The sequence below is a fragment of the Salvelinus fontinalis genome, chromosome 32, assembly GCF_029448725.1.
Source record: "Salvelinus fontinalis isolate EN_2023a chromosome 32, ASM2944872v1, whole genome shotgun sequence".
NCBI lineage: Eukaryota > Metazoa > Chordata > Actinopteri > Salmoniformes > Salmonidae > Salvelinus > Salvelinus fontinalis.
The window spans coordinates 40904205-40918698 of NC_074696.1; the positions used below are offsets into that span (position 1 = coordinate 40904205).

Sequence of the window (14494 nt, forward strand, 5' to 3'; positions counted from 1 at the left end):
GCTGTAGTCAATGAATAGCACTCTCACATAGGTGTTCCTTTTGTCCAGGTGGGAAAGGGCAGTGTGGAGTGCAATAGAGATTGCCGGATCTGTTGGAGTGGTATGCAAATTGGATTGGGTGTCTGAGAAAATGGTGTTGATGTGAGCCATTACCAGCCTTTCAAATCACTTCATGGCTACAGAAGTGAGTGCTACGGGTCGGTAGTCATTTAGAAAGGTTACCTTGGTGTTCTTTGGCACAGGGACTATGGTGTCTGTCTATGGTGTCGGATGTATGTTCTTCATGCAAATGACGGGGATTTTGGCCTTGTCGGGTGTCTGAAGTAAATCCTTTGCGTCCGACTCTTTAAAGAAGACATCTTTTTCCGGTACGAGGTGATTATTCCCAGTTCTGATGTCCAGAAGCTCTTTTCAGTCATAAGAGACGGTGGCAGAAACATCATGTACAAAACAAGTTACAAATAACTCGAACAAACGCACAATTGATTAAACGGCAGCCATCTCCTCTGGCTCCACTACTAGACCTATCCTCAATGATTGTGAGAAAAGCATTGCGAGCGATAGGTCGACACCACAGGAACAAACGTATAGTAAGCGACCAGATTGCATCTGGAGAGCCACCTAATTGTATGAGCATGTTGATCCTCTCGCAATGAAAATGCTACATATGACGTTCTTCCTCACGTCTCTGTGCCAGTTAATGAACAATGATTAGTGATCAGATACTGTAGATGGGCAGTGACTCTGAATTAGCATCCTGCTGAGGTTGCAGTGTGGTTGTGCTGCTGATTAGCCCTCTGCTACTGTGCTTGGCTTCATTAAGGATGAGGGCTGTGTCCCCTTGAGAATGATGCTCCTCTGCTCCAGTCAGAAATAGCATTAGCATCTCATTTGGAACCCATCGGAACTCTTCTCAGAGCATAGCCCATCTCATGGCCATTTGGGAGGAGCACTTTACAATATCGTGCCTAGGTTACTGAGAGAGTCACATCATGGTCACCCATGTATTTGTAATGTGTGCCAGTAAGCCAAGCACTAGTGAAGGAATGATATACACAGTAAGTTGTGAATGTTAACGCTCGCATTTATTTAGACAACAGTGGGCCACATTAAATGGGCTTGTGGGCCGGATCTGGCTCGCGGTCCACCAATTTGAGACCCCTGTTATAGAATGGTCTCTTGATAAGGATGTGTGTGCTGCATGTTGCGACTTTTTGCACATTTGGAGGGTAACCAGAGACATTCAGTAGTCTATACCCACTTACACACACAGCTGTGTCTGAAGGTTTTACCTGAGAACTACAGTTTCTCCCTCTGCAGTTCACAGCCAGCCCAGCTCTTACTGTAGAACCCATGCACGTTCACTGAATGTAGTCGTTTGGAGAGAAAGTGAGGTTCATTTTCTGCTTTTCGTGCCCCTGTCCTCACCCACAGGGCAGTAATTAGCATGGTTTTTGGTTCACACGCAAAAAGAGACAGGTCCCGCAGGGGTGTGTGTGTGTGTGTGCACTCTAAACCCCCATTCATCAAAGCAGCGGTTGACTGTGCCAGGCCATAGCTGTAGATGAATCTGCCTGCAGCCCCACACTGAGACCCGCACTCCCCATTAATCTAACGCCTGGTCCGTGTGTGCGCGCGCCATAGGTTTGTATCCATAGATTTATGAATATGCTGACTTGAATGCATACTGTCTTTTACAGAATTTGTATTTTTTTTTACAGGGTGTTGCCTTTTCAACAGTAACTAATATTTGGGTGAGAAGGAGGCATTGTCCAGGCAGGTTTGCGGTACTGGTATAGAGGGGTGGACAGTGAGAGAGGGCAGACCGAACACCTCCAGCCAACAAGCTACAGGGGAGACCAACTGGAGTGGGAAGGAAATTTAAATGCAATCGATATTGTGCAACTGAAGAGGCAGAAGTGCCTTAAGTCGTTTTTTGTCAGTCAGTTGGCCAAATATAAGTGAATACAGGAGATTAAGTAAAAAGGAAGCTTTGTTGTCTGGCAGTGTTCCCAGCACAGATGGTCTAGAGACTCTAGAGGAAAGGAAATTGAAATAGAAGCCCACTTACCTTAGCTGGGGTTGAGTCCGAGAGAGTGCTCTGTCTGCGTGTGTTAGGGATGGGCACGGTTAATCGAATATCGAACAGACGTTAGTATTCGATTACTTCAGTGAGTGTTCAGTGAAAAAGCTTTGTCTAAAATGAAATTATCCTTGTGACACTTTTACCTACAAGGATATACCATGACATTTGAAAATCTTAATTTAACAAAACAAACTTGAGTATAGTCTTTATGAAAGGTTGCGTTGAGCTACTGCTGCGCATTTGGTCCTCCAGGCTGTCCTGACATCGGTATGCTGTTTTCCCTACTTTAAACCGCAATAACAGGCGCTCGCCTATCGGCAGTTCCACTAGCCCTGAAACGGATCAATGCAAAACACCTTTTTTGTAACAATCCCTTCTATCATGGCAAAAATCAGACTTCTCTTTCGCTGTTGCTTACAAATTCCCGGGGAAATCACACTGTCTGCTGTTTACCTCAGCCATGTGCATTTGCGTCAATCTGATTGGTTGAGACGGTCAAGCTATTTTTAATTTTTAAAAAGTGTCATTTCGACAAAAAGGAAATCCCAAAAATGTAATAGTAAAATAATTTCAAATGCCCATCCCTAGTGTGTGTGGTGTGTGTGCGTGTGCCTGTGTTGAAGGACTGCTTGGTGACAAATAGTATAGCTATTTGCCTTTACCACAAATAGTATAGCTATTTGCCTTTACCACAAATAGTATAGCTAATCTTTTGACATTTATTTTAAACCACTCTCTAAATTCAACCATGTTACCTGCCATGACGAGAACCATTAGGAAATAGCTTCTCCAACCCCAACACTGTCACAATTGTCCACCATTTTGGGGACACTGTGCTTTGTCATAGCACTCCACTCAACCCCACGTTGTCTATTCAGTCCTCAACAAGTCTCCTCTTCCTCTTTTCTAATTTTTTTAATATACTCTTTTTTTCAAATCCACTCCTAGTCCCTCTTAACTCTCTCTGTCTCTGTCTCTGTCAAGATGCTTTATTGGCATGAAAAACATTGTGTCAATATTGCCAAAGCAACAATGTATACAATATACATTGTAATAAAATTAGAAACAATGACAAATAATAATATAGAATGGCAGTAAATAATAATACAAAATTAAATATAAAAATAGTAACAATAAAAGGGTAACAGTCAATAATCGAATGTAATCTAATAAAAAAATGAAACTATAACTAACTTATAACTAAATAACGGTCATCTTCACCATTACATTGGTACTACAACTGCTATCATCATTACCACTACTACTACCACCACCATCATTAAACTGCTATCATTACCATTACCACCCATACCATTACTACTTGGAATGATAAACAACAATAATAATAGTAATAACAGTAATAACAATAACAGTCATAATAAGTAACAGTCATAATACTGCTTACTATGCAGATGTTATTATTCAGTGTCCCTCAGGCTATGGCAGGCAAATACATATTTGGCTGCAAGAGGAGCCATTGCTCCTTCGCCCATGAGTATTTTTAGTTTTTCCTCTGGGTTTAATAAGTTAAAATTTGGAATAAATGTAGACATTTCTGTGAATAATGAATCTCTTGGTGAGGAATATTTATCACAGTAAAGGAGAAAGTGCATCTCTGTTTCTACATCCCCTGTCGTGCAGTGACCACATACACGCTCCTCTTTGGGTAGCCATGTCTTTTTGTCTGCCGGTTTCTATTGCCAATCGGTGGTCACTCAGCCTGTACTTGGTAAGGACACTCAACCTGTACTTGGTTCTCTCTCTCTCTCTCGCTCTCTCTCTCTCTCTTCAGGCATTCTCCCCTCATCCTCTCCTCCTCTGCTCTCTCTGCCCAGCCATGCTACACTGCTCTGTGTATTAATTGTGGTTTGATAAATTCCCAACTGTGGCTTTGTGGGATTGTGGAGTCAATGACTCAGAACTGCAGTGGAGAGAAACTCCACAGAGGCGTTTGGCCCGGCTGCTACCGAGAGGAGAGGAGCTATGTTGGCACCGCCGCCAAGAAGCTAGCAGCTTGACTCCAAATTGCTCTCATCTTGAGGCATCTTCTCCTTTTAACTCTGAGATATTGATAATTTAAAGATGCTTTATTATAGCAGCTGTTTAGTCATTGATCTGGAAAGCTTTATCTCTCATACATCCTGTATTGTCGTTTGTTTATAGGAACCGATAGCCATGAGGTAAAAGCTAAAGAGGTGCCTCTGTCGCCAAGCAGATTTGCGTAGGATTTCGGATGAGGTACCAAGTGATGGTTATTTATAGACTCCTCAGGTGATCCTTTTACATTCACTTTGTCGTTGTAGTTCTCTCTCACATCCCATTTTACCAGCCCTCATAGGTTCTCCTGTCTATAGTTAGCAACTCTGTAATGGGCATCATTGAAACCGTAGCTGGCATTTCAATTAAATTTTAATTTACACTTAACATTTTTGCCATTCTTTGGCCATAGCCACCAACAAATAGCATTTGGGCATATATTTGCCATTGCTCTCAGCCTCATACCAATACGCAGACTACTTTAGCTTTGTAAACGGCTCACTGTGTGTTAAGGCATGGTTGCATAAGGTGTAAAACTGCAATAAATCACCAAAAGTGACTTTCTCACAAGACATTATAGCCAACAATGCTTTCACACAACACCCCTTGTCAAAAAAAAAAAATCCATCTCGAATGAGCCGCGTCACAGATAAAGTAAATTATACGAAGGCGTTAAGTAACAAATCGTTATGAAATCACTTCATATCTAGAGTATGTGATGACTGCAGTAAATACAGTACTGTTGGAGGTGTGGATGGGAGGACGGAGCTCGGGATGAACGAGTGAGAGCATGTGACAGCCACGCCACCATAGCCCTGCTTTGAGACCATGAACCAGGGGAAGTTAGCAGGCTGCCAGCCAATCAGGAGATGCAATTCAGAGCCCCGAGTCATTAGGGTAAACGAGCGAGGGGGATTTACAGGAGTCGGGCTAATGCATAGTAATCGTCAGCAATTATTTTCTATCTAGCTCCCCAATCCCGCACATTGCCACTAAGGCCTTCCACAACGAGCGTAATTAATTTGACTGTACTTTCTCCACTGCATTTTTATCACTGGCCAAAATCACCTAATTTTAAGAAATTATATTGAAGATTAAATTAGGGATTTTAAAATCAAGGTCTCCCAGAAGAAGGTGCCTCTGGGCGAAATAAGATGAATAATTATGCTAAAGTGCGTTATGTAGCCAGATGAAGATATTCCTTGAAACTAAGTGAGTCATCGTTGGCTGCTCGACGCTTCCTGCTAGCATACCCAAGCATAAATTGAATAACATGTATTGAATGGTTAGAGGATAGAGAATTATCTATTCATAGATTGAGAATAGAGTCACCTTGACAATGTCTATGCATAATGGAAATGGAAAATGGGATATTTCTTGTGCTGCTTATTGTATGTAACCGTGCAGTTGAAGGCAGCATTCAGAGAGAGAGACGGTCCTTTTTGTTAAGTTATGCTTTAGTTCACTTTGAGGTACTACTGAGATCCTTTTCCAAACAATGTTTATCAATTTCATGAAATATTTATTCTGTAAATACACTGACTGGACAAAACATTAGGATCACCTTCCTAATATTGAGTTGCACCCCCTTTTGCCCTCAGAACAGCCTCAGTTTGACGGGACGTGGACTCTATATGGTGTCAATGGTGGCTGGATTTCATTTGGGTGGTGGACCATTCTTGATACACACGGGAGATTTGAGCGTGGAAAAACCCAGCAGTGTTGCAGTTTGACACTCCAGTTCGCCTGGCACCTACTACCATAACCCGTTCAAAGGCACTTAAATATTTTCTTGCCCATTCACCCTCTGAATGGCACACATACACAGTCCATGTCTCAATTGTCCTCCCCTTCATCTACATTGACTGAAGTGAATTTAACTGTGACGTTAATTAATAAGGACCATAGACGAATCCAGGTGAAAGCTATGTCATGGAAAGAGCAACTTGTACTTGGTCTTCCTTGCGCCCCTTTATGGTCTTTGCTTTGGGTGGGCGAGATGGGGGAGCCTGTGTCTCATGAGGGGTTGAGTTGAACCTTTCTCTCGCACTCTCTCTCCCTCTCCGTCCAGGACGGGCTCTGATGAGATTGACAGACAGGAAGCTGGAGCGAATGGGCATCATGCAGGAGGGCCAACGGCAGTACATCCTCCAGCAGGTCCTGCAGCTCCGCGTCAGAGAAGAGGTCCGCACCCTGCAGCTACTCACGCAAGGTACAACACTCACCATGGCAGCGTCTCAAATGGCACCCTATTTCCTATATAGTGCACTACTTTTCCCCAACGGTAGGAACAGTAGGGTGACAATTGGGATGGCACCTCATAACACCTCTGTCATTGGCCATGATGGAGCCGGTGTGACCAGCTTTACAGCGATAGCCTATGAAACGATAGGCCATTTCACTCACCCGATTGCATGGTCGTGCGGCTTTACATTCAATTGGTTTTAATTGTTCTCTCAGCGCTCTTTATGTGGCCAAATCCAGCCACCTGCACCAATCAACACTACAGCCAATTTACAGTATGTGTGTATTTCTGGACCCTACTCTATAGTCTGTCTCCCCATCTCAGATCGTCCAATCACAACACTGACCCCCTACACCGTGACATCCAGTCATTCTTAGTGATTCGTCTCTCCTCAGCGTTCAGCACCACTCATCACCACCTGTAACTAAAATCAGCATCATCCCCATCAACTTGTCTCTGGCTCTCAACACAGATCTCTTTTGCTTCAGGGGCAAAATCCAAATACTGGGAAACTGTTCTCGTCTCGAATTCTTGTGGTGTTTCTCTTTTGATGCTCCTTTCTTGTTGCCACTGGTTGAGGGAGAGCGAGATGCTACACTACTGCTGGGGGAGAGGGGCCCCTTGTGTCCCTAGAAATGCTGAACTTGTGCTACTAGAACTACTGCTGTGAGAATTAGAACGGGGAGGGAAGAAAGGAGGGAGAAATGGGGAGTGGTGTGGAAAGGAGGAAGTGTGAAATGAAGGGAAGGAGCTGGACAAAGGAGAACTAGATTTACTGCGGAAAGGGCTGGGTGGGTCATTTAGTGGGGGAAGCGAACACTGAAGGAAGATGATAAGAGAGGGAGAGAGCCTTGAACAGAGGAGAGCTGGTGTACTTTAAATACTTTTTTGGGATTAAAGGTGTGGGAAGGGAGGACCTAACGGTCAGGGAAGTTATGGGAAATGACAAAAGTGACAAGGCGGCGTGAAAGAGGAGTTTGTGAGAAAAGGAGAGAGTGGAGATGAGATGAGGAGAGCGGTGGTGTAATTACTGCGGTGTACCCAGGCAGAATTAGCCAGACGGACAGTGATTAACCTTTAAGGAGCAGTGGGCCATGGGAGGAAAATAATTAGATTCCTATCTCCTCTCTCTCTCATCGTCTCCACGCAGAGGGAGGATTCTGAAGGATTCTCTACTTTTTTAGCAACAACAAAGGAGAGTTGTCCTTTCGCTAAACAGTAATGCTCAAGTTAGGTAGAGAGGCTTTTAAGACTGAGGAGGACAGTTTGATAAAGTGGCATTGTTTTCCAAAACTGTGCCGTTCCATTACATACACTTTAATAACATTGTTTGTTCACATTCAAGTCCTGTGCCTTCAGAAAGTATTCATAACCCTTGACTTGTTCCACATTTTGTTGTTACAGCCTGAGTTCAAAAATTGTCTGCACACAACACCCCATAATGAGTCCATAATAAGTTAAAACATGTTTTTAGAAATGTTAGCGCATTTTGGGCAGCGACTACAGCTTTGAGTCTTTCTGGGTAAGTCTCTAAGAGCTTTGCACACCTGGATTGTACAATATTTGCCCATTTTATTTTAAAAATTCTTCAAGCTCTATAAAATTGGTTGTAGATCATTGCTAGACAGGAATTTTCCAGTCTTACCATAGATTTTTCTGGCAGATTTTAAGTCAAAATGGTAATTAAGCCATTCAGGAACATTAATTGTCTTCTTGGCAACGCCAGTGTAGATTTGGCCTTGTGTTTTAGGTTATTGTCCTGCTGAAAGGGGAATTCATCTCCGTGTCTGATGGAAAGCAGACTGAACCAGATTTTATTTTTATCCTGAAACTCCCCAGTCCTTAACGATTACAAGCATTCCCATAACATGATGCAGCCACCACTATGCTTGAAAATATGGAGAGTGGTACTCTAATGTATTGGATTTTCACCAAACACAATACTTTGTATTCAGGGCAACAATTAGGGTAGTATTGTGGAGTAACTACAATGTTGTTGGTCCATCCTTGGTTTTCTCCTATAAATGTTGTAAAATCACCATTCGCCTCCTGTTGAAATCCCTGAGTGGTTTCTTTCTTCTCCGGCAACTGAGTTAGGAAGGACCCATGTATCTTTGTAGTGACTGGGTGTATTGATGCACCATCCAAAGTCATCCATCACCATGCTCAAAGGCATATTCAATGTCTACTTTTATTTTTACCCATTTACCAATAGGTGCCAATTCTTTGCGAGGCATTGGAAAACCTCCCTGGTCTTTGTGGTTGAAATGCACTGCTAGACTGAGGGACCTTACAGCTAACCATATGTGTGGGGTACAGAGATGAGGCAGTCATTCAAAAATCATATTAAACACTTATTGCACATCGTGAATCCATGTAACTTATTTTGTGTCTTGTTAAACTCATTTTAACTCCTTAGCTTATTTTAAGCTTGCCATAACAAAGGGGTTGAATACTTATTGATTTGATACATTTCAGCTTTTCATTTTTAATTAATTTGTTAACATTTCTAAAAACATAATTCCACTTTGATATTATGGGATATTGTGTGTGGGGACCAGTGACACGAAATCTACATTTGAATCCATTTTAAATTCAGGCTGTAACACAACAAAATGTGGAAGAAGTTGGTGTGAATACTTTCTGAAGGCAGTGTAGATGGATGTTCAAAGTGGATCCTCAAAGTGTGTCCAAGCCTGATGTCTTTGCTATCACTCTCATAAAAGGAGTTTGCACAAATACCAACTACATCAGTTACAGGAAAAATCCTATAATTTACAGTGTTAAATAAATAAAGTGTTTCATTTATCAAAATTGTGAAAATCTATAGCAGCTCAAGTCGACTACAAAATCCACAATGCAATGCTCTCTAGAGTATCACAGTGTGAATCATAATACCCATAAAACCTAGCGGTCAAACAGGGAAATGGTTCCAATCGTTTTTCTACCATTCATTTTTCCCATAGGTGTTTTTAGAAACACTTAACATAAGGGCTGTGTTTCGTGTATTCTGGCCCTTACGTGATGTTTTGATAACAATGTAAATCTCTCTAGGACAACGTGACTAATATATTCACCTGTATTTACCCCCCCTAAAAAAAATGTATGCTAATTAGCTGCTAATGTGGCTATCATAAAGAACTACAAGTACAATGATGATCTGGACGAGACCGACAAATCGAGGCAAGGTAAGAATCTCTATCTAATTGGCTACATTTCTTTAAATGGACAATTCTGTGAACTGTCTTATGCAAGTTTTTTTTAAATTGACACAATACCTCTTAAATTAACAAAGGTATCAGCTAGAGATAACATGCAGGAGCTTGTAGGGATTTGTAGTTTTGCATGATGCCTACTTTGATGCTAATTAACTTTTTCAAATCAAAGTAAATAGAGCCGAGTATATTGATTAGTCACCTTAGAGAGATTTTAAATGGTTATCAATACGTCATGCCAGGGTAAGCCTACACGAAACAGCCCTAATTTGAAAGTGTTTTTTAAATTCCCTATGGTGAAAAAACGATTTAGAACCATTTCCCTGTTTGAACGCTAGGTTTAATGGATATTATGAAAAAGGGTTGGATGTTAAAGATGTAGAATCTTGTGATTTGAATAGAAATCTTTAACCTAGCAGAAGAACGTATTTCGAGCACATTTACTGGACTTAGTGTTTGCCACCTTGACTTTCTACTTTGATTCCTTTTCATCCATGGATAAGAGTCAGATACTTAGTTAAGACACCGTGCTGATGGTGAAAAATGAAATGCCCTTGCTTGTTGTTAACCTTTTTGACAAGCAACCATAAAGGAAAAATGAAATCAATTTAGTACTAAAGTGTACAAGGTTAATGGAAAACTAGAATAACTGTTCATGTTTTGATTTGATTTTACACCATGGGCTGTATTGAATCTCCCCAAATTATCTTCTCTCCATAGAACGGAAAGTTAGCGGTTGGTCGTTCAAGAAGATTGTCCCCTCTGTATTGAATATCTTCGCCAAAAACAATGCATCATTTTTTTCCCCTGATAGTAACTCTGTATTAGAGGAAAACCTCATTTAACATACCATTGGATGCATTGCTCTTAAATTTGAATTACACAGCATAAAGAATTTGATGCGAAGTTCTGTCAAGTGTATGGGAGTCCTCTGTGGAGATGGATTTTGCAGGATATTCTTCTGTTAGATGAACAGTATATTGCGAGGAAGTTGATTAGCAATAATAACTCAAATCTCTATAGCCTAACTCCACTTCTTACAATATTGTCTTGGCTATAGGTTCATTAGTAAAGACCTGTCTCTGCACTCACTTCATTCTTCAGCAAGTGTCTTCTCTCTCTAATGAAGTCTTTGCCCCAAGGCCTTCAGTGAAAAGAATACATTTGCACTTTAGTCTAAAGTGCAGAGTTTCCTTGCGCCAGACTCCTTAATGAATTAACTCTCCCTGGTCTATGGCCTCAAATAGGAATGTCCTTCGCTTGGTGATCTTTAGTCAATAGTGTTTCATGGTGATCTTTTATTGAATGTAATTCTTACCTCTGGAGTCTGCTTTGTGATTTTTATTTTAAAATGTTGCATTACTCAAACCACCTTCCGGGCTGAATTGACACAGAATTAGGAATTAGAAAACGAATAATAGGATCTCTATAGTTTGACAACCCTGATTTAGAGTCTTGACTCTGGAGTCTTTAGTGAATATAGTCTTTACTCCAAAGGAGTCTTTGGTAGGTAGTGTCTTTCCTGAATGGAATGTCTTTACCCTGGAGAAGGATGCCGAACTGAGTGGTCTTCTTTTCTGAGCTCCCTGCACGGCAGGCTTCAGTCCTCTGTACAGTCAATAGCCCCGGAAAACTCCTCCGTCTCCATCTTTCGCTCTTCCCCAAAAGAGACCCTATCTGCACCGGAAAGTCGTCAAGATATGATTACGGGGGAGAAAAAGTGAAATGCATTTTTAGATGTAATTCTTACCTATAAGACCGAGGCGGAGCGCTATAATATCACTATTTAATGAAGTCCTCAGTTCCGTTACGCCCTATTTTAAACGTGTAACACTATGAATGCCTTGGGTATCAATCGGGGCTCATATTCGAAAGGTTAGGAGTCATTATGTAGCAAAGTAATGTGGCCACACTGTTCGTGAAATTGCCTCTGAGCCCTCGCTCATTAGTCGCTAACGTCTGAAAGCTCGGCTACCCACAGTGAGAGACAATGTAGCTACACAGCTAATAAATGTTCTGAAATACAGGGAATAATTATTTCTGTCTTTGTGAAGGCACAGACTCCATTTACTCCATTTATTTGCACCGCATTGAAAGCGGCCACGGTAATCAGCCGCCCCGCAGTTGGTATTGAGTGAGAAATGTAGCCCAGGTGTTTTTAAACTAGCCTCGAACAAAACACTGTGGTGTTTTGAAAGTAATAGTTCTACCTTTTTATAACTTCCGGTGACAAATCCCCTCCAATATGGAGTGAAGGCTCCCTGCTTAGGTTACCAATTAGAGTACTGTTCTCCCTCACAAATACCTGTCACGATCGTGTGGCGGATTAATGGACCAAAATGCAGCTTTTGGAAAATAAGCCATCTTCTTTATTAAACACAACACGAAGATGAACACGACACAAAAACTCTATACAAAAATAACAAAACGACCGTGAAGCTACAAACGTTGTGCACATACAAACAGGCTACAAACGTTCTTACATAGACAATTACCCACAACCAATGAGAGCCTATGGCTACCCTAAATAAGGCTCCCAATCAGAGACAACCGAAATCAGCTGTCTCTAATTGGGAACTCATTCAGGTAACCATAGACTCTCCTAGACAACTAAACATACATAGACAACGCTAGACACATGTACTCAACACAAACCCATATACTACACCCAACAACCCCTATACCATAGAAACACCCAAAACCAACAAAACACAAACATTCCCCATGTCACACCCTGACCTAACTAAAATAATAAAGAAAACAAAGAATACTAAGGCCAGGGCGTGACATAACCCCCCCCTTAAGGTGCGAACTCCGGGCGCACCATTACACAGTCTAGGGGAGGGTCTGGGTGGGCTTCCATCCATGGTGGCGGCTCCGGCTCTGGTCGTGGTCCCCACGTCACCACAGTCCCTAACCGCCTCCTTAGCTTCCTCCAGATGACCCCCCTCCACATTAACCACACTGCATTAAGGGGCAGTTCCGGACTAAGGGGCAGTACCAGGGTAAGGGGCAGTACCAGGGTCAGGGACAGTACCAGGGTCAGGGGCAGCTCCGAACAAAGGGCCAGTACCAGGGTAAGGGGCAGTACCAGGGTAAGGGGCAGTACCAGGGTAAGGGGCAGTACCAGGGTAAGGGGCAGCACCAGGCTGAGGGACTGCAGCACCGGACTGAGGGACTGCAGCTCCGGACTGAGGGACGACCCATGGCTGGCTGACGGATCTGGCTGCTCATGGCTGGCTGACGGATCTGGCTGCTCATGGCTAGCTGACGGATCTGGCTGCTCATGGCTAGCTGACGGATCTGGCTGCTCATGGCTAGCTGACGGATCTGGCTGCTCATGGCTAGCTGACGGATCTGGCTGCTCATGGCTAGCTGACGGATCTGGCTGCTCATGGCTAGCTGACGGATCTGGCTGCTCATGGCTAGCTGACGGATCTGGCTGCTCATGGCTGGCTGACGGATCTGGCTGCTCATGGCTGGCTGACGGATCTGGCTGCTCATGGCTGGCTGACGGATCTGGCTGCTCATGGCTGGCTGACGGATCTGGCTGCTCATGGCTGGCTGACGGATCTGGCTGCTCATGGCTGGCTGACGGATCTGGCTGCTCATGGCTAGCTGACGGATCTGGCTGCTCCTGTCTGGTTGGCGGCTCTGGCAGATCCTGTCTGGTTGGCGGCTCTGGCAGATCCTGTCTGACGGACGGCTCTAGCGGCTCCTGTCTGGCTGGCGGCTCTAGCGGCTCCTGTCTGGCGGACGGCTCAGTGGGCTCATGGCAGACGGGCGGCTTTGCAGGCTCATGGCAGACGGGCGGCTTTGCAGGCTCATTGCAGACGGATGGCTCAGATGGTGCTGGGGAGACGGATGGCTCAGATGGCGCTGGGGAGACGGATGGCTCAGATGGCGCTGGGGAGACGGATGGCTCAGATGGCGCTGGGGAGACGGATGGCTCAGATGGCGCTGGGGAGACGAGCAGTTCAGTCAATGCTGTGCAGACGGCAGATTCCTGCCGGCTGAGGCGCACTGTAGGCCTGGTGCGTGGTGCCGGGACTGGTGGCACCGGGCTGGGGACACGCATCTCAGGGCTAGTGCGGGGAGCAGCAACAGGACGCACAGGACTCTGGGGACACACAGGAGGCTTGGTGCGTGGTTTAGACACTGGTGGTAAAAGGCTGGAGACACGCACCATATAGCTAGTGCGTGGAGGAGGCACTGGTGGTACTGGGTTGGGGCGGGGAGGTGGCGCCGGAAATACCGGACCGTGCAGGCGTACTGGCTCCCTTGAACGCCGAGCCTGCCCAACCTTACCTGGTTCTCTGCTCCCCGTCGCCTGACCAGTGCGGGGAGGTGGAATAACCCGCACCGGCCTATGTAGGCGAACCGGGGACACCATGCGTAAGGCTGGTGCCATGTACGCCGGCCCGAGGAGACGCACTGGTGACCAGATGCGTTGGGCCGGCTTCATGACATATGGCTCAACGCTCAGTCTAGCCCGGCCGATACGTGGAGCTGCAATGTACCGAACCGGGCTATGCACGCGTACAGGAGACACCGTGCGCTCTACTGCGTAACACGGTGTCTGCCCGTACTCTCGCTCTCCACGGTAAGTACAGGGAGTAGGCGCAGGTTTCCTACCTGACTTCGCCACACTCCCTTTAAGGCCCCCCCCAAGAAATTTTTGGGTTGTACTCACGGGTCTCCAGCCTTGTCTCCGTGCTGCCTCCTCATATCGCCTCCTCTCGGCTTTCGCTGCCTCCAGCTCTTCACGAGGGAGGCGATATTCTCCAGGTTGTGCCCATGGATCTTCTTCCAATTCCTCCTCCCAACTCCAGAGATCCTGTGTAGGTATGTCCTGTTGCCGCCTTCCATGCCGCTTGGTCCTATGGTGGGTAATTCTGTCACGATCGTGTG

General features: G+C 44.5%; 1 protein-coding gene across 3 annotated transcripts in view; it reads left to right on the top strand.

The window, feature by feature from the left end:
• The window catches only part of LOC129831345 (sterile alpha motif domain-containing protein 12-like), a 127688-nt gene that overhangs the window by 41157 nt on the left and 72037 nt on the right, over window positions 1-14494 (top strand). For all 3 annotated transcript variants that reach the window (XM_055894677.1, XM_055894676.1, XM_055894675.1), the window contains one exon: window positions 6195-6335. In XM_055894677.1, coding sequence (XP_055750652.1) covers window positions 6195-6335 — 141 coding nt within the window. The remainder of the gene's footprint in view (window positions 1-6194; window positions 6336-14494) is intronic.